Source organism: Cyprinodon variegatus, unplaced genomic scaffold (assembly GCF_000732505.1).
Source record: "Cyprinodon variegatus isolate N-32 unplaced genomic scaffold, C_variegatus-1.0 Scaffold60, whole genome shotgun sequence".
Lineage (NCBI taxonomy): Eukaryota > Metazoa > Chordata > Actinopteri > Cyprinodontiformes > Cyprinodontidae > Cyprinodon > Cyprinodon variegatus.
Window position 1 is genome coordinate 1,294,915 of NW_015150513.1, and position 26,563 is coordinate 1,321,477.

Sequence of the window (26,563 nt, forward strand, 5' to 3'; positions counted from 1 at the left end):
TGATTGCTAGTATTTCTATTTTTTTTTCCTATGGATGACATACTGATCGGCTGTTGATGTGATTAGGGGCGTGGTTGTGGGTATTGTTGAGTAATGGGGTGTGCTCATGTGTGTGGGCGTGGTCCAGCACACAGTTGCGACTGCTGTTAGGTAGATCGAGGTAACAGGCTTGCTGGCTTGTGTGGTGGCACGTTGGTGTTGGAAGCTGCGGATGACAGCCAGACGAACAGAGGGGGGTGCTCTGACGAGAGTCATGCTGCTGTCCACAAACGCCCCTCTGATAATAAAAAGGGGAAATTTTTTACATAAAACAGGACGCTAAAAAAAAAAAAAGGATATTCAGTCCATTTTTTTTTTTTTTTGTCAAATAATGAAATTATTTGTTTAATTTGACCAAGTTTAGCTACAGATTAACACCTTTACCGTGCCTCTAAAGGTCAAGGGTTTTATGTACTAATAAGACTTCCTCTGCCATAACAAGGGCACCTGAGTAAGTACTCCCTCTAATTCTAATGTTCACATAACTTGCTGTGGCCTCCGTAAATTATCCATCACAGTAAATGTCCTCAAGGATAATGTGTCTCTTACACAACAGTTGTGTGTACGGGCAACTTGAAAAGGCCATGTGAAAAGTCCTAGTTTAGCATTCTCACATCAAACAAGCAACTACACTGACTCTTCTTTATATACCTCACCCTTAAGCTTTGAACATAGCCATTCAAATGTATTTTACCTATATAAAAAACTTTAATTAAAAAACACAGCTGTAACCATCAGATAAACCTGGTCTGAGAAAAACAGTGGCAATAGCTGCTCAGAGTTACAGTTTGACCGTACTGACATTGGCTAGGCTCCCAAGTCCTGGTGATTTATCACGTTATTAAGCACATTTGGAACACATACAACAACCTTACAGCCGCTTTGTGCTCTTTGAGTAAAGACAAAGAAAGTAGGGTGAAAAGTCAAAAAAAAGTGCTGAGGTGTGTGATCTGAAACTACATAATTGCAATAGTGGGAGTAATTAGTTTTATCTTTACCAACAGACAATTGAGGTGGCGAAGAAGCTTTTGTAAGTGGATTGCAAAATTGTTGTTTTAAAAAGCTTAAGGAGAGGCATAAATGTACAATTTTGTAAAGCTTTTGTTTCTTTAAAAAAATGCTGTTTGGAAAACAAAGAATGGAAACAAAAATGGTTAAATACTACAGCATTCCTATAAAGGGAAACCATGGTTATGGGGGGAAAAAGAAAGGGATGATTACAATTTCTCCCTATTATAAAGCAGTCATGCGTTTTCAAAATTGCATTTAAAGCTTGCAGGAAGCACAGTTTGATTCTCTGAGGAACATGAACAGCTGTGTGGGATGAAATGGAATGCTATTCACCATGATCTGCACCTGTCCGTTCTTGCAGGAGTCAGGGGAGTTTTCACTGTCGTCTTTACATCCCCCCATTCGACAACGCACTGCATCTTGCACCTACGGGATGGGGCGGGGGACAACAGGGAGGGGCGAGTAGGAGATGCCGGAGAGTAAGAGGAAACATAGACAGGAAAAGAAGGAGGGGAGAGGAATGATAAGGGAGAGGAGGAGATGATGCAAAGGAGAGAAGTTAGTGCAGGCACTTTGATTTTTTTCGGTAAATGAGTGAGCACAGGGAAGTTATGCTAAAAACATTTGTCCCATGACTTTTGATTTAAACTTACTTACATGCCCCTTTATATAGTCTCAGATTGTGACTATAGAACCATAACCTTAAGTGTACTTTGTGTTTCTGGTTCAGACCAACATCATATTGCATAATTGTGAAGTGAAAGAGAAATTTTGGATTATTTTGAGGGAATTTGAAAACTGAGGTAGGAGTTCATATTAAGCTTCTAGCATTCTCTTACCGCAGCATAAAATCCTGTGCAGCAGATTACCTCTACAAGTCACCAAATTTTAAGATGGAGGCAAGCAACTAAAGGATTACTACTGGAATATGTTACTCAATAGTGCTATCAAGAACCATGGACCCACTGGGGAGGTCAGATGCAACATTTTGGAGAGGTCCAAATGTAGGATTAGCTATATAACAATGTCCTGCATTTTAAATTTGTTGCTTGAACACCATTAAGTCCATTATCTAAAAAAAAAAAAGACAAAGGCTATGTCACAATTGTAGATCTTATAATACTTGGCTATTCACTTTAATGTATTGGCATGGTAACCACAATAGACATGTTTCCATCAACCTTTTTTCTACCCATTTTGAAGTACTGCAGTGGAAAAAGTTAATGGAGACAACAAAAAAAACTTTAGGTGTTCAACTTAAAAAAACAAACAAACAAACAAAAAAAACTAAATACTAAAGAGGAGATGGAAACAAATTTTTCAAATAAGTCCTGACCTAGTGAACAACCTCCCATTATTGATCAGCCGTTCCTACCGCCGTTGGCATCCTGAACAACAGCATTAGAATTATATTTCTCTCTTCCAGTTTCCAGATAGCATGAACCATCTCTATTACTAGCTGACATGATACAGTGAGCACAGCTTGCCCGATTACAAAACATTCAATAAAACCTCATTCAATCACTGATCTGTGGTTCGTGCTAGCTTGGTAACACTAAAAATTTGACCCTAATTTATGGGCACAAACTTGCAAGAGTGCCCTAGGGGCATCTGCCAACTCTAAGATCAATGGTGGAAGTACATAATGGAAGTTGGTCTATAAGTCAAAGTTGTTCCTAACATAATTTAAGTAAGTCATATTAAATCTACCTCTTTAAGGTCAAGTTTCTTAGCTACCAATGTTAAAATCCCTGTTAGTCCTCAGTGGATAATCAATATATTTTAGTGGTGGTATTTCACTAATAAGTTGTCTGCCTTAAGCCAGTAACAAAATAAAGAACCTTATCAGGATCATTCAATGCAACTGCACGGCTAAAGGACGATCATGACCCAACCAATCAGCAACACTCTTACCGAGCAGCATGGGTGCCTTCAGTCACCAGGAGCTTCCGGTTAGTTATCTCACTAGTATTAACTCAAAACTTTAAGGTACCTTCAATTCTGCTTTGTTCATTTCGGGTCATATGTTTCAGCTTTTTTGTCCTAAATTTCTCAATGATTATCCTCAGTAATTATTAAAGTGTTGAAGTACACTGCAATTTTTTTTTTTGTAGCTCAAGTGCATTTACAGTAGCTAATAATGTCAATAGTTTTGCATTACTCAAGTATTACTAGAAATAATTATTGTTTTGTCTGTTCTTTTGAATAAGGCCCTGGCAACATATTTTTGTAGTTTTCCCAGATTGTTTTTGTATTTCCCTACTTTGTCTAAATGGATATAAATGTGACGTTAAACGACACGTCTACAGCGACCAGTCTAGGCCTAAATTCAATTTCAAACCCTTAACAAAAAATAAACTAGCTTTCAGCAAATTTTCTCCATCTAAATATGACAGAACTTAAGACAAGACAGGTGGGTTTAGAAATTGAAAATGTTTAGGTTAAATATTTAGGCTAGACTTTTATTTGTAACAATGTTTAAACCTATTCATATGTCTATTCCCTATTTACAATTACAGCGTCTTATATCACACTAAAATACACTACACTTTATTTTTGAAATTAGGCAGTTGTCATACTGTTTTCTTCATATTCTCACACGCACCACATTGAGGTAAAGTTTTACCAGTTGAAATGAAAACTACATGGGTCCTGAAATCCCAAACCAGATCCTTGCCTTGTCACCAGGTTGTGTTTTATTGATGCTCGCCTCACTTTCCAATGTGTAGCGTCATTTCCCAGAGCTGCCACTGTCAAATGCTAGGTTCTCCCGAGTGAAAACAAGACAGACTTGAGGAAGAAGTTATCCAAGAGGTTTGTTCTCATGAAACCATCTTTGGTTGCATTGGGCTCCACTACAAATGGAATGGATTGCATCCCCATCTGATTAATACTGCATGGCCAAACATATTTGCTCTATTGTTTCCTTTTGTCTGTCGCTTCCATTTATGATCATGCTCATCCGCTCTGACATCTGCTGCCTGCTCACTGTGTGAACCATGAGAGAATGTCTGTATGCTGGTAATGAACTGCAACTCATCCCAGCATTATATTTCTTTTCCCTGCCATTCGTGAATCTCTAGAACTTCTGAAGGGTAACTAGGGAGCTTTTGTCCATAGTTATGTAGTGTTTTAGATGTGAGGATATACCAGACAAATCAGTCTGAAGAGTTAAGGTAGGACGTATAGTTTTGCATTTCACAAATTTAGCTTTCTTTGAAAAAATGGCAAACAAACAAAAAAAAAAGCAGTCTAATCAAGAGATCTAATCCAAGAATATACATGAAGGCACTCCAGTCAGATGAGACTAAACCTGAACTTTTAGGCAAAAATGTCAAAAGCTTTGTGTTGGTAAAACTTAACAATGCATACCACCCTAAACACACTGCACTTTCTATACTGATATGTACTATGTACTGTCAGAAATGGCAACTACCTCCAAGAGGATCATGCCTCTAATATGGTAGTGGTGATGTTTTTGTTTTTTTCTGCAAGATGTACAGTTAATCTGGAAAGATTGAACGGAAGTAAGCCATTAGATGGTGCCATTGTCCTCTGCTGGTCTGGAGGGCTTCCTGTTCTTCTCACCTCACACCTGCAGCCTATTGGGTCATCACTTCCTGAGAAGTATTTAAGGAGCAGACTGTCTTCACTTCCTCGCCAGAGTGTTTGCCAGTTTTGGGTACTCTAGTCCCTCAGAGTTTGCAGAGTCTACTTTGAGTCCAATTTTCTTCTAAGCTCATTCAGCACTAACCTAGTTTTGTCTTTGATTCTCCGGCAGGATTTTCCAGATCCACTGGATAAGCTGGCCTTTTAAGCCTTGGAAGGTATACACTCATCACACTGAGAAAAGGAGTCAGATCTCCTCATCTGAACACTGAGCCCTTCAGGAACCTTGTGTCAGTCTGCTAAGCTGCTCCTCAGGATCTCCAAAGTCTGCCTGTCCGCCCTTCAACGAACAACTCTTCTACAGACCAAGTCTCCACAAACAGAATCTCAGAAAACCCTCCCCAACAACCACAGTGAGTCCAAGTATACCTAATATAAGACCATCGGCCAGTTTTCCCACAGTCCTTGAACTCACCACTCTTATCTCCTCCTACAGCTTCGGCTTCCGGTTCACCTGAACGCAGGAACCTCCCCGAGCTGAAGTACTGTTTTTTCCCATCTCTGTACAGAACCCTTCAATAAACTGCTAAACGTTTTTCGGTCTCTGTCAGTGCTTCTGCATGTGGGTCAAACATATTAGACCCATCATTACAGTGTCTTTTTCAAATTAAATTTATATGTTGAGTAGAAGCCAAATATCTCTAACTGTTTGATCAGACAAGGCAGTGAAATAGCAAATTATATCTTCTGTGAACAAGCCTATTGTATGAAGTTTATTATGTGTATCAATACCCATGAGATCCTTATGTTGACTTAAGTGTTGTGCCAGTGGTTCAATATAGATTGCAAATAGTGTTGGTGATAGACAGCAGCCCTGGCGTGTGGAACGCTCCAGTCTTATATTGTCAGTTAGATTTCCATTAATCTTGATTCTGGCCACTGGGGATTGGTATAAGGTCCTTACACATTGTACAGCCTTTTCATTGAAGCCAAATTTTTTAAGTGTTTTATATAAGAAATTCCAGCTTACTCTGTCAAAAGCTTTCTCTGCAGCGAGACTGATTAAAACAGCTTTTAATTTTTTATTTTGAATATGGTCTATGATGTGAAGTGCTCTCCTTATATTATCTCGCGTTCGGCGACCTTTAATAAATCCTGTTTCGTCCTCGTCTATGATATCTCCAATGAATTGATCAAATCGATTTGCTAATATTGAGGTATAAATTTTATAATCCATGTTCAGAATAGATATAGGTCTATAGTCGGAGCATGTCTCACTTTTCCTCTTTTTTGGAATGACTGTTATAATTGCTTCTTTCCATTATGGAGGAAGCACTGCATGTTCCAAAGTATAATTAAATGATTTTTCTAGTAATGGTAGAAAATCCTCAATAAACGATTTATACCACTCGGATGGCAATCCATCACTACCTGGTGTTTTACTGTTTTTTTTTTTTTTTTATTAATTGCTTTTTCTATTTCTATTTTTGTTATTTGAGAGGTGAGAAGTTTGTTTTGGGTTTCTCCAATTGAGGGCAAGTCAAGTGAATCTAAGAAGGTTTCTGTCTGTCCATCTTCAGCAGAGGGAGGCTGACTATATGGTCTCTGATAGCACGTCCTAAACATGTCCTCAATAGTTGCAGGGTTGTGTGTCATCTGATTTGTATCACCATACTTTAATTTGTAGATATTTATATCTGACTGTTGTTTTTTTCAGTTTCTTTGCCAGGCGTTTATGACATTTGAATCTGACTTTATGATATGATTGTCTGATAAATTTGAATTCATTTTCAATTTTGTATGTAAGTATTTTATCAATGTTATTTCTTAATTATTTTATCCTAATAAACAGGTTTGGATCTTAAGTAAATTTTTTTTTTCCTAATTCTATTAATTTAGCTCTTTCTTACACTCTGGATTTCTTAAAGGCCACAGTTTTTTATATAAATTTTCCTCTTAGTACTGCCTTAAGCGGTCCCAGAGTATTAATGGATTAACCTGTCCGTCATCATTCTCTTCTATATAAGTTTTTATCTCATGGGAAATTTCAGCTAAGTAGTGGGTATAATCTTTTATATTGGGGTTCAATTCCCTCCAGAATCCAACAAATCCAAATTCTTCAAGTGCTATTTTGTATTTCTATTTTTTCCATAAAGATTTTTTTTTGTGGATGAAATTTGCTGTTTTTTTCATAATTAATTGAATCAAGCTTCGTGTTCGATATCATATTGATACCCCCACCCAAGATCAGTATTCGAATATCAGCTGTCGAATTTTACTGAGTTGTAAATTAGAATTGAGACTCCTCTTTATGTCCATGTCTGAATGAACTAAACCATGTATTGGTGTAGCCAAAGCCCCTAAGCTTTTCATGTTCCTGTTTAGACAGGTGTGTTTCCCTTTATATAGATTGTCTGTGCTTCTTCTTTACACGTTTTAGTTAAAAATGTTTGCGTTTTATAGAATTATTCATACCATTCATATTCAACAAAACAACTTGATGTCATGAACCATTAATTAGATTAGAAAAGACACCATGTGACATCAAAAAAAGAAACCTCAACAAATAACTGAACAAGTTATTAGAACCTATCATATCATTCATAGCTCTATTTCTTTCTAATGTCTCAAGCAGCTCATCTTTCATTTCCAAGCAGGTCAGCTATTCAGGTCTGTGCATCGGTGATGTTTCCCTTCTGGTTCGGCAGCTTGCGCATAATTTCTTCCCTGAATCTGCTGCAATCTTCTGTCATTGTAGCCTTTACGTCTTCTTTGAGTTCTTCTACAGTATATTGTGCTTCATTTCGTTTTAAATTCTCTTAAGGCTTTCGAAAGTGTCTTGATACTCTCCAGAGTGTATTGTTGTGAGTCCATGCCAGCTTTCTTCGAGGTAGCATTAGCATCATCTTCAATAGCATCTCCCGACTGGTCACCACAATCTTGTGCTTTAGAGGTTTTCTTTTTGGACTTGTTAGTTTTTGGCCTCTTCCCCCTCTAAGTGGTTTTGCCTATGGTTCTGATATTTACTGAGTTAAGAGAGGAGGGGGGAGTTTTAATTACCAACACAGAGGAGCCTGTTTTTATGCGGCAATCTTGTTGCAGCTTTGACCCGGAAGTCCTACATGTAACTTTTTAGGTGTTTATTCTCTTGCTTCTCTTTGGCAAACCTTTGCCATCGTGTGTACCTTGCTTGGCTGCTCTGGTTTATGTTATTCTCAATCAGACTTTATTCTGTCTTGTATCATGTTCTCTGGATAGTAAATCTAATTATCATCTCTCTCTATCCTTCTCCCCTTTTTATGCACAAGTTGGGAAGGATTTATTTTTACTCGTCTCTTGTAGGGGGGGGAATTTTCATACATTTACAATAAATAATTCCTGGATTTACTATAAACTGATTCCTGCCACATTTGTGATATTGACTTAATGCAGCTGAGCGTTTGGAGCATTTGAGAATCCACTTATGCCATGCAGCGCGTCACATCCATTAATAATCTCTAGGAGTGATGCCGAACCTGTGTGTTTACCTCGCTCATCTGTTGCTGTTGCGTGAGCTCACATCAGCAACAGATGACATATTAAAATTTATTGAAAAGTGATGACATTGTAAAGCCATTAATTGTGAGTAGTGTGTGCATGTGAGTGTTTGCGTCCTTTTCAAGGGCATAGCAGCACATATATTCATAATGAGCTAGGAATGTAGGATGCCTGGGGCTACAGCAAAGACTGTGGAAAAAAAGGCACTGACTGCTGTTCCATAAAACATTTCGGAAAGGCTGTTAAAATTACTTGAATCAGTGAGATTATAGCTCATGGTAATGTTGCATTCTGAAGGGAAGTGCAGCAACAGAGGTGATAAAACGATGCTTTAACCTCCCTGATCTGCTCAAATTGTGTCAAAGCCTCGTGTCATCCTGGAAGAAAGTTGAATCATTCCCAGGCGGCAATGATCATAGCACATACAATCTGATAGAGTAGTATTAATATGAATAAAATCACACAAACTCCAGATACATTTTAATCAGATGGCAAAATGAAACTCACCTCTCTACGCATAGCACAATGAACAGTGATGATGACAAAACCTTGGACAGAGTCAAACACAGCAAAGAGGACCTGTAAGAAAAAAATAGAGCAGTTAGTTGCAGTTAGTTAAAATTTCAAATTTTGACTCAGTGATTAGCTTGGGCAAGTTTATCAGACACCATCTTGCAACAAAGTGTTGTCCTCATCTCTTTTGCAGAATTGGTCAGCGTATTCTGCTGTTAACTGAAAGTTTGGTGGTTCAAGCCCACCCAGGGATGTTTGCCTTTAAGGCTTAACAAGGCACTGGTATCAAACTATTCCACTTGCCTTTGAAGTAATCCCTTTTAAGTGCTGCATTGTAAGACTCTTCTCAACATTATATGGTTTAAAGATTTGTAGAAATATGCTGGTAAAAATTCTCAGTCATCTAGTTCATAGTCATTCCAAAAAATAAAAAAAAAACAATCCGCTGGCCTTTATTTCCAAGTTTGAAGATGTTTTGCTCCCCATCCAGGAAACCTTTTCAATTCGAAATGTCTGGAATTGTTTACTGCACAGTGTAGGGCCAGCTTAAGAGCACTATTATCCGTTCATGGTTACAATAACTTCAGGCCATTCTTCTAAACCTGTTCATATTTTTACCAAAGTGTTTTTATGACTTTTAAACTGTTCAGTTGTCTGAATAATTGGTATGCCTTAAATATATCAAGCTTTGTTTAAGTTTGAAGCCACATAATCTATAAATACCAATACCCATCAATGCAAATATAAGTGCGATCATATTAAGATTTGCATATGTCGTTATTTAACAGTTTTTACCAATAAGGAATCTTCAGTCTACTTAGGTTTCTTGTATCTTTTTTGTATCAGAACGATTTAATTTAGAATTGTTTTCACAATATGGAAATAATGTTTTTTGAATTTCCTGCAACTTTTCTAAAGTATACCAAAGGTTAATAAAAAAAAAAAATGTAAACTCATAATGTGTCAAGTCTGTACCTCTTTCAAAGATGGTTTTTCATCATGCTGATGTGTGTGTGGGTGTGTGTGTGTGTGGGGGGGGGGTCTGTGTGACTGACAGTAAATTAGCATGTTCTTGCTGTTGTGACACACATCACCTGGAAGAGTGTGGAGCGTCGATCAGTTATGGCCAGCACGGCCGACATCCAGGTCAGCGCTAACAGAGGGAGAACCACACAGGAGCTCCACAGGGACGCCCTGTCAGACAGGAAGGAAGGTATGGGTATGGGAGGGGGCAGAAGGAATGAGGAATTATTCAGACTCAAATCAAACAGGGCATCGCTGTTTAGTCCTAACATAGAATCACACAGAGATCAACCACACATTCTTTGGTGGGCAATTTAAAGCAGACAACCACACTATAATTTGGATCACACTTAATATTCTAACTGATGAGTGGAATACAATGTGTAATCATGTCTGAGGTTCTGACTCAACCAAGACTCACAATTACATGGTTTATGGACTTTGATTGCCACAATGGTAGGCTATGAGACAACACAGGCTCAACAGGCAACAGAAGACAGAACAAGACAAAAAAAAAAAAATGACAGGGAAAAAAATCATGCAAGCAAACAGTTACAGACTCATACTTTAAATTTGTGAGCTATCAATGGACAGGTCTATAAAAATATAACCATCTAAGACATGTACAGTACAAAAAATAGATATAGTTTAAATTACAGGTGTCTGATAAATTAATTTTAAACAAGGCTACAACAATATTCATTAGACCACATATTTATAACATTTTAAATAACACACAATTACAAAGAAATTAGAAACAAAAAAAGTAATTCATTTTTTAATTAAGAAAACAATTCTGGTTGTTAATGATGACTGATCGCCAACATCACTATTAAAATAATAATAGAACTTTATTGATCTCAAATTTGATAAATTTATCTCTGCATTTTCAACCATCCCCATGGGGAGCAGTGGGCTGCCATTGTATGGCCCCCGGGCAGCAATCAGGGGTTAAAGGTCTTGCTCATGAACCCAGAGTGGAGGTAGTGGGATTCTAACCGGGTACTTGCAACCTTCTCATAGGACAAGCTTACTGCTCTGACCCACTAGGCCACACTCCCCCAACCACGGTTGATATTGATAACCATGGTTGATATTGATAACTGTCTTTTACTACCAACTTTTATCATCAGATGAACATCATGATTGACAAAGCAACCTTTTTAAAACCATTGTAAGCCTTCGAAAAAAATCTGACATTAGCAGGTACAATTTTAGAAGTAATGTACTCTACCCTAAAATAATCTAGTTTTACTTATTGCTCTAAACTCCAGTGGTGATGATGAAGCATTTCAAGTTGTTTAAGGGCAGATCAGTTAACTTTAAAAATAAAGACCGGATTGATGAGATTAAAACTGAACATTGTCATTATACACATGATGTTTAAGGATACATGGAAAATTAACCTATGAACACCTAACAGACAATTAACTCTAATGTGAACTTAAGAGAATGCCTATTTTTAAGAAAATAGTTTGGGGAGATTTGGTTCAAGTTTAATGACATATTAATGTAGAAAGTTCCTCAGAGATTATTGATAAAACTCTGCAGATTGAATTAGGGCAGATATTTCAGCTTGGCAATACTCTAAGACACAACAGGAAGAGAGAGCAAGAATAATCCTGAGAATTGTCTGACTTAAATGCCATTGAACCTTAAAACATTAAGACGTTTTTCTATACGGTGAACATAAAAAACAAAACAAAAACACTTACTTACAATATTTAATGCATTTTTTTTATTACTTTGCTAACTTAAGTTATAACCAACAAATATCACAAATATAAGGGTTTAAAAGGCATGTGATCTGCATTGTGGGCTATCACTGCCATGTCACCGGCCAAGACCTTTTGTTTACATTACTGATGTGAATGCCGTGCCGTGTGAAAGAAGCACAGTGCAAAAGAGATAGATTAGAGCTAGACCCTGTTTCATCATTTACAAAAGAAATCTGTAGGATTAGTGGAAGATAATCATATGAGGAAATTGCTTTCTCCACTATAATAAAAATATAGCCTTGTCTATACTGGGGACATCTAAAAAAATTAGTTAATTAAAGAATAATTACAACAACTAATGAGTGGCTATTAAGACCTCTTATTAACCAATGCAAACTGGTTAAACACAATAAGGAAATTGATATTTAGTTTGTTTTTTAATCAAGAGAAGCATTTCAAAAGAAGCAGTTGAAATTTTGTATAAAATTTTAATAACTATGCCACCTAGATAGGTAGACTTAAAGGTTTTCAGCATAAGAAATATGCATATTAGTGCTACAGATAATTGTTTCCAACATGTCTACTTTCAAAAATACATTTAAATTCAAACCATATTTTATAAGCAGTATAAGTCTACTGCATAGACTGCATAAACTAGAATACTTCAAATGATGAACCGACTCCCACATGGCTCACTGCAAGATGTGCTTCACAATTAGCATTCATGACCATATGTAACGTAACATTTTGCTTTGTTTACATCTTTGTTGATGTATTTTTGCAAAGATTCTTCTAGTAAAGGTAGTAAATCTATGGTGGTAAAAACTTTGAAAGTGCTCCTAATAACTTTTTTAATCTTATCACATAACTTTTTGAGCAAATGGTAGATTTGTATTACAATTCAGAATTAAGTGTCTCCACAGAATAGATAAAAAGCTAAATCAAATTCATTTGCACATGATAATGATGCACAAAAGAACTAACAAAGCTGTAATCCAGCGTCTAATGTGAGATTGTTTTAATCACTTTCTTTTGCTGACGTTTTCATTGAAATTTGTACACAGCTCATGTTATTTGGTTTGTTTCCTTGTTTGCTACATTTTGTTATGCAATAACAATAGAAACAAAAGCAAAATAAAAAAAAAATACAAAAATAAAACAGAAAATGTCACTAAAAAGAAGATGATGATTGCTTAGGGAAATGGTGAGGAGAGATATGAACTCAATGCATCTATGTTTAGTCTGTTTTTTCAATGTTTCTTTATGCAGTACACATTATCCTTCAAGTTAATATACTCTAGATCTACAGCTATATTTTGCCAGAAGACAGCAAACCAGGTTATTTCTTGTAAGCATAATTCAGTCAATAACACAGATCATCTAGTACTGAAGTTGATGATGTTTAGTGAAATCAGATTCATTTGGTTTTGAGCACAAAATATTTTTCAAGACATGTTTTTTTTTTTTTTCAAACTCTATAGTTCACGTATCATTGGTTGGAGTACATACTGACTTTATTTGATGAGAGGTTTATTTAGAAAAAAAAGTTAAAGAAATTGCTTTAATGATTGTTTACATTGCAGGTGCATGCTAGTTCTTCCTAATTGTGTGTAGTCTTACTGAATCCTAGTAAAAAGTAACATCAAATAATATGAAGAGAAATTTGGAAAGTATGGGTATGTCATGATATGAGGAAAGACAGTATGACCTACTCTATATGTTCCCCGTGGCAATTATTTTTAAAGTTATTAACTATTGTATATATAAATTTTTAATTTACTTTGTCTTTGTTGTCTGAGTTTAGAATTATTATGTGATTAGTTTCTTCCACAGATAATTTGAAAACTACGCTTGTATTAATTCAAGGATTTAATACATTTTTTTACATGCTACATACAGTAGTACAAATGTTAAAGAAGCAGTCATTATAATGATAATAACATTACATTTTTTTTTCCTTTTGTCATGAAGCTGATTAAGATAAAGTTTCTGCTTATAGTTTTATGCATTTCATGTGACTGATTCTCCTATTTATATTATATTGTACAAATAGAGTTGGGAAAGAAACTATGTGATGAAAAGAAAATTATGTAAAAGAGAATTGACATTGATTGGTCGGTAATCCCGGTTAGAACACTGATCCTTGCATTACAGTCATGTTTTAAATAACGTCACCTTGCAAAATTATTTAAATCAATTCAATTCAGTTCATTTATATAGCATCAATTCAGAACACATGTCAACTCAAAGCTCTTTACAAATCCTTACAAATCCCTATGAATCTTTCACATTTGATATCCCAAAAACCCAAACTTTAATGCATTTTGTCTGGATTCTATTTGATTAACCAACAGTGGCACAGAGTTAAGAATTTAAATAAAGATAATGTATGATTTTTATTTTCTTTTTTTAACATTTAATACACGGGAGGCATGCATCTTCTTTTCAGGCCCTTTAACCTGAGACTTTTAGTGTAGGGATGGTTGTGGTGGTTGGTTTTCTGGTCTATAAGATTGTATTCGTTGTACGTTATAAAGCATGCTGGATTTCCAAACGTTACTGATATCTAAAGAAAGGTTTTACCTCTGATTTTGCAGAGGGCCCAAATTCTTTAAGGGAGAATCAATAACACATTCTTTAAAAAAGCTGGTTACTAATGTTTGACACCAAACAAAGTTAAAAAACAAACATTTTTAAAATTAGTTTTACATGTATTTATAATATTGCTCTCTTATGCATAGTGATAACTTTTGACCTTTACTTTTCATATAATAAATTCATTTGTATTGGGAGATCAAAGCCTTGAAAAAAATTTTTGATTGTTGATGACTATTGTCATAATTGGCCAAGTCTGTGATTAATTATTCAACGAGTCAAAGTGAATAGATGTTTAAGAGGCATTATTATGGGGGAATCAGCTGTAGTGCTTTTTGTGTTATTGGAAGTGTTTTGTTCTGTTTTAAGCTGTACCCTTGTTGCTTTATAAATATGTTTAAAGGAACCCTACGAAGGATTCATAAATAAAGTTTGACATAGGTCATATTTCTTAGTACCCTCGAAGGAGAGCTCACTTAGCATCAAAACATACTCTCATTAAACATCATTGACTTGTGGGGCAGGTGCTTTCCTTTTCATTAAACTGCTTTTGCTTCCCAGACAAGTCTGAAAGCTGTTCTGCATCATTACCGACAGCCAGAGATTAAAGAGTGAAGGGTGGAAGTGATGGTGGTGGTGGTGGGTGTAGAGTTGGAGCAGATAATGGAAATTAAGCGAAAAACAAGGTAAGAATAGAAATAGACACAGAGATGAACATGAACTAACATAGCGCTTCTGGCCGTCGAGCTGGACATAGCGGTACTCGAGATCACGCCACACTTGGAGCACTTCAGTAGCAGTCGGCTACGCGCCTCCGCTGGGACACTTTAGGACATATACATGCACACACATCACATGTGAAAGGGAAACAGGGAGGGGTGGAGGGAAGGAATGTTGAAAAACAAGCAACAGGGAACATGACAGGTGAAAGTCATGGGAAAATAAGAGGAAAATAATTAGATAAAGGAAAAAAAAGGAGAAAACGAACAAAGAGAGTGAGTGTGAAAAAAGAAAAAAAATGTGGGAGGGGGGGGACGAGAAAAGAACAAAAGAAAGTTAAATTAAAACCAGATCTTAAAAACGTAGCAGCAATGTAATACAGTCAGGATACAAAGACTAAATAAATTAAAGCAAGTATTGAGAATGTGAGAGACACACACTGCATTCAGTCATGTGAATTACCACATCACAGTGACACAGACATGAAGTGCACTAGCCCTGTGGTTCAAATTTATACTCTACATGCAGGTCTGTGTATTATCTGTGCAGCGACTGAGGGTTTATGAGAGAGAAAATTGACTGTTCTAGCTGTGTACTTCCAAATGGCGAAAAGGAGGCTCACACATTTGCCTGTATTGTGGATGAACATTGTGGAGAATAGCTCTGTTCAAGCTATGCTACATTAGCACAGTATCACAGATCATTACCTTGGCATCAACAATAAATACCCCATGGCTTCATAAATATGTACATTATGCCCTTATGTATGTTTGTGATGCTTTGTGTTTATGTAAGTTTGAGATATGTATATATATATATATATATGTATATATATTTTCTGACACGCTTAATCCCAAGTGGGGTCGCGAGGGGTGCTGGCGCCTATCTCCAGCTGTCTACGGGCGAGAGGCGGGGTACACCCTGGACAGGTCGCCAATAAATGGAAAGGTTCTTTGATAGCCCTGCAGTTCATGACATACACGTTCAGGAGCCATTTTCATCTGTTGATATAAATGCAAATAACCTTTCATTCCACACATTTAAGCCTAAAATCCAAAACCTTAAAAAAAATTCTGATTTCTCAGTAAGTTATTGTAATAATCTTAACAGAACCCTTTGCTTTATGAGGATGATAAATTAAATAAATTATTTAGATTTTTAATCAACAAGGCATTAAAGGTGTTATTTTAAAATCTGGTTTGTATTTTTTCTGAATGTGATTTTTTTATGTAATTATAAGTTTAAATTCAAACACTATTACACGTTTCTTAGTTTTATACATACAATTGCTTGGATAAAAGTGCCCTCAAAGAAGAACCCTTCTATTTTTGCAAAAATGTATGTGAACATGACAAAAACCATGAGTTTGGAGGGAGAGGTTTTGAAAACTTGCTTTTGAAAACTGAGTTAACTGTAATTTTGCAAGTTTAAAGGTTACACATATAGTTTTATTTTTTCCCTTAAATAGTGTTTTTGAAATAGGTAATTTTCCATGTTTTCCACAGTTGGCTCTATAGGCTCCATTAAGCAGTTCATGAGAGACTATTTCAGGTGAGATTCTCTGGGTGAGCGCATTGGTGTGTAATACAGCAGGCTCTTGTTCACCTGGCTGCTTACTTTGTTTAGTATCCTATGCCATCCTATGAATTAGCGAGAGAAAAATGTTGACTATTTTTGATGATGTATCTCAAAAGACCAGCCACAAGTGTACCTTAAATCTTATCACAAACTCCACGCAACAGGAAGAAAAAAAGCTATTGTATAGCGTGATAAAAAAAGGGCAAAATTATCATATCTTCGAATGATAAGTCACCCACAGTTAATTTAAATATCAGAGTAACTTCAATAAACAAAAGACATTAAATCGCAGCACCTGATCCTTTGTTCCTTTTTTAAATGGCATGCACAAGACTAGTGTTCTTTCAAATTATCACTACACATTGCAAACTTCTGCAAAATCTCTGCAACTTGTACTATATTCATTTAGGGCCCTGTCACACCTTGCCAATTTAGACACCATATGACTGACATTCCAGAATCTCCTAAAACACTGACATACGCTGAACTTTATGTGCATTTCTTTCAATTTTGGGCATATACATAGTGTATTTATAACGAAACCAGAGCATATGTCCAATGGCAGACAATCTTATGCATAATGCACGGCAGCGTAACGCCCATGAAATGATGCACAAGCCAGTGTCCTGAGGGGGCAACTATGTGACTGGAGGCGCCCGGTCTGCATAAAAAGATTCCTTTGGTCACGATGTTAACCTAGCTGCTGTTTACCCCCCCGAAAAAAAAAGAAAAGAAAAGAAAGAATGTTTGCAGTCGCAGCTGATTCAGCGTCATGTCTGCTTGGAAGTGAACCTGGTGCATATGGCCGTGAACGCAGGCATGATACTTCTCACTCACCTTCTCACTCACCCTACGATGGGGTTGAAGTCTGGAAGAGAACGGACGGTTTCCTCCTGTCAACCCCTTTTATACTAAAATGCTGCGAATATGCTATTGTACAGTAGCTTTACATTAGAAACACGTTCAGCGGTCATCTGGAGCACGTGAATATGTTGATATGCAATGGAGATAAGTTCTTGAATAGTTACTTATAAGTTATGCACAAGTTACTCATAGGTTTTGGATAAGCTAGACACCAAGCCTTATGAGTAACTTACACTTAACTTATGTCAACGATCAAATAACTTACCTATAACTTATGCCCCATGTAAGAGCATATGCCAACATACTTGCTCTCCCGTATGTCTCAGATTGCCATCACATACTTCTTATGCTCATAACTTATACAAAACATACCCATAACTTATCCAATGTATGCCAGGGGTTTTTCCAGATTTTTTGTATGTCAGGCAGATGCTGGTCTAGATCATCAATGTGTGACAGGGGCTTGAAGTCACAAAATCTTGGGAAATGAAAAGGTCATTCAGAATGGGGTCTTCCTTCAACAAGAGCTCGGTTAATGGTAACTTTCCTTTTGGTTGATATTAGCCATTTAGACTTGGTGGTCAGTGTTTGATTTGCTACACATTATGCTAGAGCTGGTGGCACCTGCAGAGACAACACATTCCCCCTCCCAACTCGTCACATCTTTGGTTTCTCAGAAGGGTATGGAAAGTTCCTGCGACAGCCTTCAATGAACCAGGCATGTCAGTTATTGACAAAAGGGGTATCCCTATCATGTCGGTATCTGATGTGCAGGGGACTTGACCAAGCTTACTTTTTTGACGAATTGGGAGTGAGACTGTAATGGTCTGAAAGGTACTGTACGCTTGGGCCAAACCTGCGTCAGTAAGCTCAGACAATATCCAGTTTATGAAAGAAAACCAACCCCCTTTAGGTTTGAGGTCCCCTCATTGTGAACTTTAACTGGAGAGCTTAATAAAGACTGGGTGTAGGCAATGTTGGTCAATGTTGTCCTCCAGTGCCACCATCCTGCTGCTTTTACATGCATCCCTTCTTGAGCACATCTGAAACAAATGAATGGTTAATGCCAGGCTTCTGCTAAACTTACTAACATGCCCAGGAGGTACTTTGTTTCAGGTTTGTTGGAGCAGAGATGCATACAAAAGCTGCAGGATGATGATATCTGACACTTTGTTTACCCCCAGATCTACTAAGCTTGACATTGACAAATGAAGCTAGATCACAAAACACCAGTTTTTAGTTTTTCCGACAGATTTTAAATACATTTCAAATAAAAACAAATGAACACGAATGAAAAATTATTGCCTGAGATTTTGTATATGTGTTTCTAAAATTAAGACTTCATTGTTCAGCACTGTGTCTCTGATTTCCTTGTCTTTTTCCTCAACTCCTATGATATTGCAATTGCTAACAAAAAATGGAAATGATATCACTATAAAGAATTCTTCATAGAATGAAGAATTTTATGGACAACCCTGAGCATCCTCTTTAGAAGGCTGTTAAACGATCTTCAATCAAAGGCCTCTTCAGATCCAGTGTAACATAAACCACAAAAGAATATCCTTCTTGCCTTCAGCTATTAACACATACAACAACCCATTGAAAGAAAAAAAAAAACAGGATTTAACTTCTTCTGGGATCAACAAACTATTTTTGATGAAATGAAACAAATCCAGAAGTCAAACCGGCCCCTAACCATACACAATAATGTTCTTGAATGCTTTTTTTCTGTTTTATCCATATAAAAGAACCATATTTTGCTGCACTTATAGAAACAAGTATGTTGATGTATTTTAGTTTCAGCATTGCAGATGTGGTCAGTATGGTTGTCCACAACAAATAGTGAAATAGTACAAACCGTATGAATATGCTGCTTGAAATAAACTGGCTGGAAATATGTTGAAGAATAAGAAGAAGCTATGAACATTTCAAAGATCAAGAAACAGCTTAACCTGTATTTGCGTTCTTATGGCATTTACAGAAATATTACCACAAAAAAAAGAAAATAAGATTTTAATCTCGTTCACATCCCCTGGTAGCAAAAGCTAATCAGCCCCCCAGAGAGCCAGCCTGTACAGTTATAAACAAACTATCAATTTCAATTTGAGCAATCAATGCACATTGAGGAAAATGCAATGAGACAGAGAAACAAAGAAAAAAGAAGTCAATGGAATCAATAGATGTGAAAATTAAAACATGGGTTTTTATATGTGAAAGCCAATGAGGTTTCCACTCAGAATTGGAAGAGATGATGAATGCCTGCTAACAAATTTGCATGCATATCACACGTGTAAATATATTATATGCATTCATGCTTTTTAGGTCTCTCCATTTTATTTACTCTTGTAGATTAGATTGCCAACTGCCTGTGATTTTTTTATCTCTTCCATGCTCATCTGCTTCACCCCACTGAGAGAACTAGATGGTTACCGTTTGTGGAGGTGATGCCGAGATGCATTTCAGAGAGCAACAGCACATAACAGATGTCTCGTCATCTCCTTGCCAAATTAGATAATATTTTCTGATTTTTGTAAACGGAGGCACAGGTGTACAAGTAGAAGCGTATGTGGAGAGATCCTTGGAAGCGTTTGAGTTATTTGCCAGGAAAATGTTTTCTGACAGAAGGCGAAATTTGCCTAATATGGAAAATCTGCTGTTGGTTTTAAAGCAAAAATATGTGTAAAGGAACAAGATAGGAGGTGTGCATGTGTACTATTTAAGTTAACTTACCCTGCTCGCTGCTTTTTAGATTTGTCTGAGATGCCATCACGAGACATGAGTTTGTTGAACACCACAATCCCAATCAGCATGTTTACCTGTTAGATGTAGAGAGAAGACAATAGCATATTAGCCACAGAAACTAAGGTGGTTGCTCTGTTTAATTCATGGTAAACATACCACTGTCTGGGTAAAAGACTTTTGACATATCGTAACTGGGAAAGTAAAAGCTTCCATGTAGCAGCACCATTTGCCAGGTTAAAACAGTTGTAAAAATATGGAAATAAATAGATTTATACAACAAAACACAATAAAATGAATAAATATGTCAACCAAATGTACAATACATACACAAGTTAGGACCAAATTAATGAATGAATAAATGAATAAAATAAAAGACACAAACTACAACAAAATAACAAATAAAAACATGAATAGATGAATCGAACAGAGTGGTGGAAAAATGAAATAAATAAACAATATATGAGCAAATCATTTAAAAGCTTTTATATTTTTCACTTTGGAACATATATATGTATATTAAGATCAACTTTAAAGAGCTAAATAAAGGATGGCTTTAAGGGAATTAAAATCATCTCTTAAAAAAAAGAAAATTCATGATCTTTTCTAAATAAAAGAAAATTTTAGATGGCTATGTCCAAAAATTAACAAAAATTTTTTTTATGTGTTTGAAAATGGGACACCGATCCCTTTACTTACTTGAGTATCATTATTCTTATTTGTATTTTGAAGTCATTGTCTGTATTTTTTTCTCATTTTTTTATTTGCTCAGAAAAATAGGTTCTGGCTGAGATAGAAAATAATATCCATGGTGGTACTGAACATAATAATATTAATAATAATAATACATTGTATTTAAAGCGCCTTTCAAAACACCCAAGGACTCTGTAAAACAAACATTATGAACAATAAAGTTCAAATTAGTTTTTTAGCCTTGATATAAACAGAGGTAAAGTACCACTATTGCAGATATCAGGAGGGGGTCAATTCTAGAGTTTAGGAGCAGAGCAGGAAAAAGCCATGGCGATGAGGTGGAATGAGGCTCAATAAGGTGGATGGGAGAAGAAGATTCAAGGATTCGTGAGGGAGTGATAATCTGAGGGGGATCTGAGACATACGGGGGAGCAAGATTATGGCTGACCTTAAATGTGAACAGGAGGAGTTTTAACTAAATTCTGAAGTAACAGGGAGGCAGTGAAGCTCCTGTAAGACTGGAGTGATGTGATGAAGTGAGAGGCTTTTGGTAATTCAATGAGCCACTGAATTCTGGACCAAATGAAGCTTATGGATGGATTTCTGATGAAGGCCAAGAGGAAGAGAGTTGCATTTGCAGGGAATGAGAGGAACGGAGACAATAAATGTTTTGTAGGTGAAACTATTATTAATGTTGGAGGTGAATGAGAAAGTGCAATGAAGGATGACACCCAGACCCTAGACCTGAGGAGAGGGAGAGAGAATTGAACTGTCAATTGAGAGACAAAAACAGTCACTCTTGGATAAAACTGATTTGGTTTCTAACATCTCTGTTTTGTTTAAATTTAGGAGGTTAGAGGTTAACCAGACTTTTGTTACAGTAAGGCGGGAGGTCAGGGATTATGGTAGGAGTAACCAAAAAATAGAGAGGGGTGTTATCCTTTTGGAAATGAAAATTCATATTTCATTTCCAAAAGATGTCACAAAGGGGCAGAAGCTAGATCATACTTGTATCAGCTCACGTAGTCAACTGGATCTCTCCATAGAGCTAAAGCTTACCATGTCGCCAACCAGCAGTCTATGGACTGAACCAACTCCAACTCAGCGCTAACGTGTCCTGCCGAGACCTGAGCGCCAAAGTCTTGAATTAATTGTATCAATAAAATTCTTCTAATTTTCTTTTTCCTTCCGTGTGAGTTTTTCATATTAAAATGATAATTACTACTTAAGGGGTCACTAAAGGCAATTTGTTGCACTGGATTTTATTTAAGAAAATCAAAGCAAACATGGCCCGAGCAAATATGAGTCATAATTATCATTTCTTTTGCACACTAAGTACTCATTTCTATAAACTTTACATTTTAATAATAGTAAAAATGTTCTTCTATCATACAAATTCCAAACCTTTTTCTGATGTACTACAAAGTGATGATTGTGGTTAATTATAAGGTCTATGAGTACTTTTTGAAGCATTGTAAAAGTTTTATTTTCCTCTGCAGTTTATTTGAGGAACCATTGCTGCTTACTGAAAATTTCTCCACTCACGGCTAACAACAAGATTTGAAGCATCACATTGAGGGAGTGAGTTTTGTCATGCTGGTCATGTCTGGCACCATCTCTGTGAGTCAGCATCATCCTGCTCTGCTATTTGCTCAAGGCCAGGTTCATTAATTAGAGAAGAGTCCAGCGGGAAGGTCGCTGTGTTTCTATGCCTAAAGCCCCACTCTCATTACAGCTGTTTGTTAGAGCAGAGGCCCTAGTGACAATACCACGGGGCTGGGCGCCACGTTGCAGCTGCGATTTGGAACATGCTTCGACATTGTGATGACAGCAGTGGAGAACAACTGAAAACAATTCACCAAGAAATAAAAATCAACTCTTCTAGTGCACAGCAAGGGTTTAACCAGAAGGGCGCTTTTTTTCATTTCTTCTTCGTAGTAAATGTTTCACACAATAAGCGCCCCCTATGGCCCAGGCCTGCTACTAGAACAACATCTTCTAAGGACTGCAGGAGCTCCACCAACTCCTAATAAATCTCCTTCAAATCAGGATCTTCACATCACTTCTCTATGATACCTCCATGTATCTACATGTTGCACCTGACTCAGATCTTAATAACAACATGTTAAATATGCAGGCAATACACAACTATAGATTGCAATGTATGTAGATGACATAAACTCAATATGCCCACATTTTACCCAACTGAATTAAGACACAGTTTACATAATTTATGGACTAAAGAAGAGATCTCAAAAATAAGAATACAGATTTAGCTATTGCAGCTAAAATTTAACAATCAGGCCTGGAATCTGGCTGTGGTGATGGACTCAGACTTGAACCTTCAGATGGACATAGAGACAGTAACTAAGTCGGCCTCTATTAACTCAAGAACATCTCCAGGATTAATGGACTGATCTCCAAGCAGAACCTTGAACAACTTATCCATGAGTTTATATCTAGTATAACTGATTATTGAACCGGTGTCTTCACAGATCTGCCTAAAAATTTAATTGGACAGCTGTATCTGATCCAGAGTTCTGCTGTGTGGGTCCTCATCAAAACTAAGAAATTGGAGCACATCACCCCAGTTCTAAACTCCTTACACTGGCTCCCAGTCTCCCACATAATAAATTTTAACATATTATGTTGGCCTATATACCATTGAATGACTTAGCAACAAACTACGTTACAGACTTGTTGTCAGTATACCAGTATATTACATTGGTAAAACGATCTAGAAATAAGTAAAAATTTCTTAAATTAAGTTTATTTACCCTTGATCTGAGTAGGTAAATGAGATAATTTGCCAACGAAATTAGTATTTTTACTCTTAAAATAAGATAATTAGATAATATCCACTTGAAATAAAACAATACAGTTGTGTTTTTCTTATTTTCAATCTAAATTGTCTTGTTCCAATGGCAAAATTTCTCTTTTATCTCCTCAATTCAATAACAAATGCACTAATTTTAAGAAAAAAATTACTTATATAGATTTAGATTTTTTGCAGTGTAAAAAAATTTTGTTTTTATGCTAAGCTAATATGGGATAGACTTTAAGAATACTGTAAAACTACTGAAACCATAAATTGCTATAAAAACAGATGAAATATATTTGATTATGTCATGATCTGTCCTGTTTGCTCCTCCCTAATTAGTAATTCCTCTCACCTGCCCTCTTCCTTCCCTGCCTCAATTATAATTTATTCCCCTCACCTGTATCCTCTGGTTTATATTCAGTTCAGCCTGAGCATTCAGTGCCAGATCATTGCTTGTCTTTCTGTCAGTCTTTCTGTTCAGTTTTATTTGGTTCATGTCCTGGATCCTAGCTGCCAGTGGAACGAGGGTTTTTTTGTTTGTCTCGTCTCCTGATCGTCCACTGTTCCTCCCCCACAGAGTCCTCTGGGTTTTGGCTCATTATGGGGGGAGGTTCAGTTTTTATCAAAGTAAGCCTGGCTTCAGGGAGGAGACCAGTTTAAAGTCCTGCTTCAAGTTCCGGTTCCACGTCCTGTCTCGGCTACCCTCTTCCACTGAGCCTGCCTGTCTGCACCTGATCCTGTCTGTTCCTGTGCGTGACCACCCGGTTATGCTTCTGGTCCCAGTCAGACTCTGAACCCTCCTGGGAGCCTGTGGATGCCTGGAAGTATGGATCCTGCCTGATCTGGATTCTGCCTGTTCCGTCTGTTCCTGTCTGTTCTGGATCCCTCACCAGGATCGGCTTCCAGCATCACCTCTGGGACTGCAGCACTGGGGACATTCGTGGTCTGGACTGTTAAATCAGGTAAGTGACCAACACAGATAATCTTCTATCAGTTGATCGTGGTCACTTACCTGTGTTTCTCCTAGAGTGTCTGAGATTGGGCGGTGCCTAGCCCCCCCGCCTGCAGTGTCCCCGAGCCACAGCTCTGCTTTTGTTTTGTTTTATTTATTTAATAAACGTTTTGAACATTCCTACTGACTGTCTCTCCTTGAATACTGGGTCCATCTGTCTGCATTTCATGGCAGATTAATGACCTTTGAATGTGCCACATAAAGGTTAATCATTAGTTATGTTCCTTCCTTCCTTCCTTCCTTCCTTCCTTCCTTCCTTCCTTCCTTCCTTCCTTCCTTCCTTCCTTCCTTCCTTCCTTCAATATAATCCTTTAATATAATCTTATTTTAGTTATTCTCTTTTTAACATTTAGGTTTGTCTTACTGCAGTGTACTTGCAGTGTACTGAAATGCGCTTTTTTTTAATAAACGTGTCTTGCCTTGCCAATTGTTGATTCAATTCAGTGGTTAGGAACATGTCATAATAAGATAAGGTAGTTGTCTTCAATCACAATCTGATATAATTTCAAAGAAGACAAGGAATGGGAAGAAAGGTAACGTAATAGTTTCCTTTCAAGCCTTAATATGATTTAATATGAATATTTGCAGCCATGAACTTGTGTTCATCCTTATAAACCCCCTACCAGACTCTCCTGTCAGAAACTTTGATAGAAGCATCCATATCCTGTCAGGACACATATGAATCTGAGCCATATTTCATTTTCTGACATGTGCACTACAACAAGAGTGACAGCGTCTGTGTCAACCAACAGCATCATAAGTAGTGGCAACAATTACCATCCTAAAATGTAACACATTGTAAGCACAAGTATTAAGCTTAATGGTAGGAGTCTCCACCCCGGGATTCATTTAGTAGAAATTATCACAGCTACATACAAAAACAGACAATTTATACCCCACTGAGAAACAATTATGGCACTCCATTTTGCTCTAGAACTGGGTTTAGGTAGGTGTGCATAAATATGTCCATCACTGAACTTGGTAAAAACAACATTCAATATTCATTGCTACAATTTTCCTTCTAAATTTATGGTGGAGAGCAAGGTCCAATCTTGGATGCATATAGTACAGTGACTCATGCTCCTAAAGTACACATTAGAGGCAGAGTTTAAAGGGCTGCAATTCACTGCAGAAATGTAAGAAATTGCCAAAACCTCTTGGTATACAATATATTTATGTGTTTCAGGGCTGACATTTATAACTCAGTGCATATCAGTGTGAAATTTGCCCCCTTAAAGGAACATTAACACGTATGCACACATGTCCAGTTGACAGTGAAATGTGAATAAGACAACTTTCATACAGTACGTGTTAATGTTCCCAGCTGTCAAGCATTAATGGAAATCAGGAGGTAGCTTTTTTAACATATAACGTCAGTGTAGCTTAAGTTTTATCCGTGTAGGAGCCTTGCTTAAAATGTTTTAATGTTTGATTCCCATAATCAATTTACACAGTATACTTAATACATTTAATGATACTTCTTAAAAATAGGATGTGAAATTGTTTTGTTGGAACAATACTAAATGTAAGTAACTTAAGTAACCTGCCCTGCACTGTTCACTGCGGAAAGGGATGCTATGTGTTCCTCATATGAATATAGTCACCATGCACTCTAAATTCCTAAGTGCCACTTTCCCAACACAGAGAAAGGGGTGCAAGAGGTCCCATCTTTCCCAAATTTTAATTGCTATTTGCTACTTGAGATCTTGGTTTGATTAAAGGAAAGTTGTCTGTCAATGTGGCTTAAGGTTACATTTTTATTATAAGATTCTGATCACATAATATTACAGTTTAACTTTGCTTCTAATCACAGTGAATTCAATCAAATGTAACTTATTCTAGGTGACTTTTATGAAATATTCACACAATACCATGTATAAAGTAGAATAGACTAATCACAGTTCGTGAAGTAGATGAACACATCCCACACAGCCAAACACGCTCCAGTCACATAAATGACATGAAGTCCCAATTTCACCCTTGAACCACACTTGAACCATCTAAGCAGACTTACTCAAAGTTCACTGCCTGGCCAAAGGAAAAGTCACCATCAAGACCAAAAAAGAGGTCATATAATTTGTCTTCATAATC

General features: G+C 36.8%; 1 protein-coding gene across 17 annotated transcripts in view; it reads right to left on the reverse strand.

Moving 5' to 3' along the window:
• The window catches only part of LOC107082735 (adhesion G protein-coupled receptor B2-like), a 341,510-nt gene that overhangs the window by 44,302 nt on the left and 270,645 nt on the right, over window positions 1-26,563 (reverse strand). For 12 of the 17 annotated variants that reach the window (XM_015371552.1, XM_015371567.1, XM_015371564.1 and 9 more), the window contains 5 exons: window positions 19,938-20,023; window positions 14,772-14,870; window positions 9,804-9,903; window positions 8,704-8,775; window positions 1,384-1,476 (listed from right to left, as the gene is read on the reverse strand). In XM_015371552.1, the coding sequence (XP_015227038.1) occupies window positions 1,384-1,476; window positions 8,704-8,775; window positions 9,804-9,903; window positions 14,772-14,870; window positions 19,938-20,023 (450 nt within the window). The remainder of the gene's footprint in view (window positions 1-1,383; window positions 1,477-8,703; window positions 8,776-9,803; window positions 9,904-14,771; window positions 14,871-19,937; window positions 20,024-26,563) is intronic. The other 5 variants (XM_015371560.1, XM_015371557.1, XM_015371551.1 and 2 more) reach the window with 2 other exon arrangements.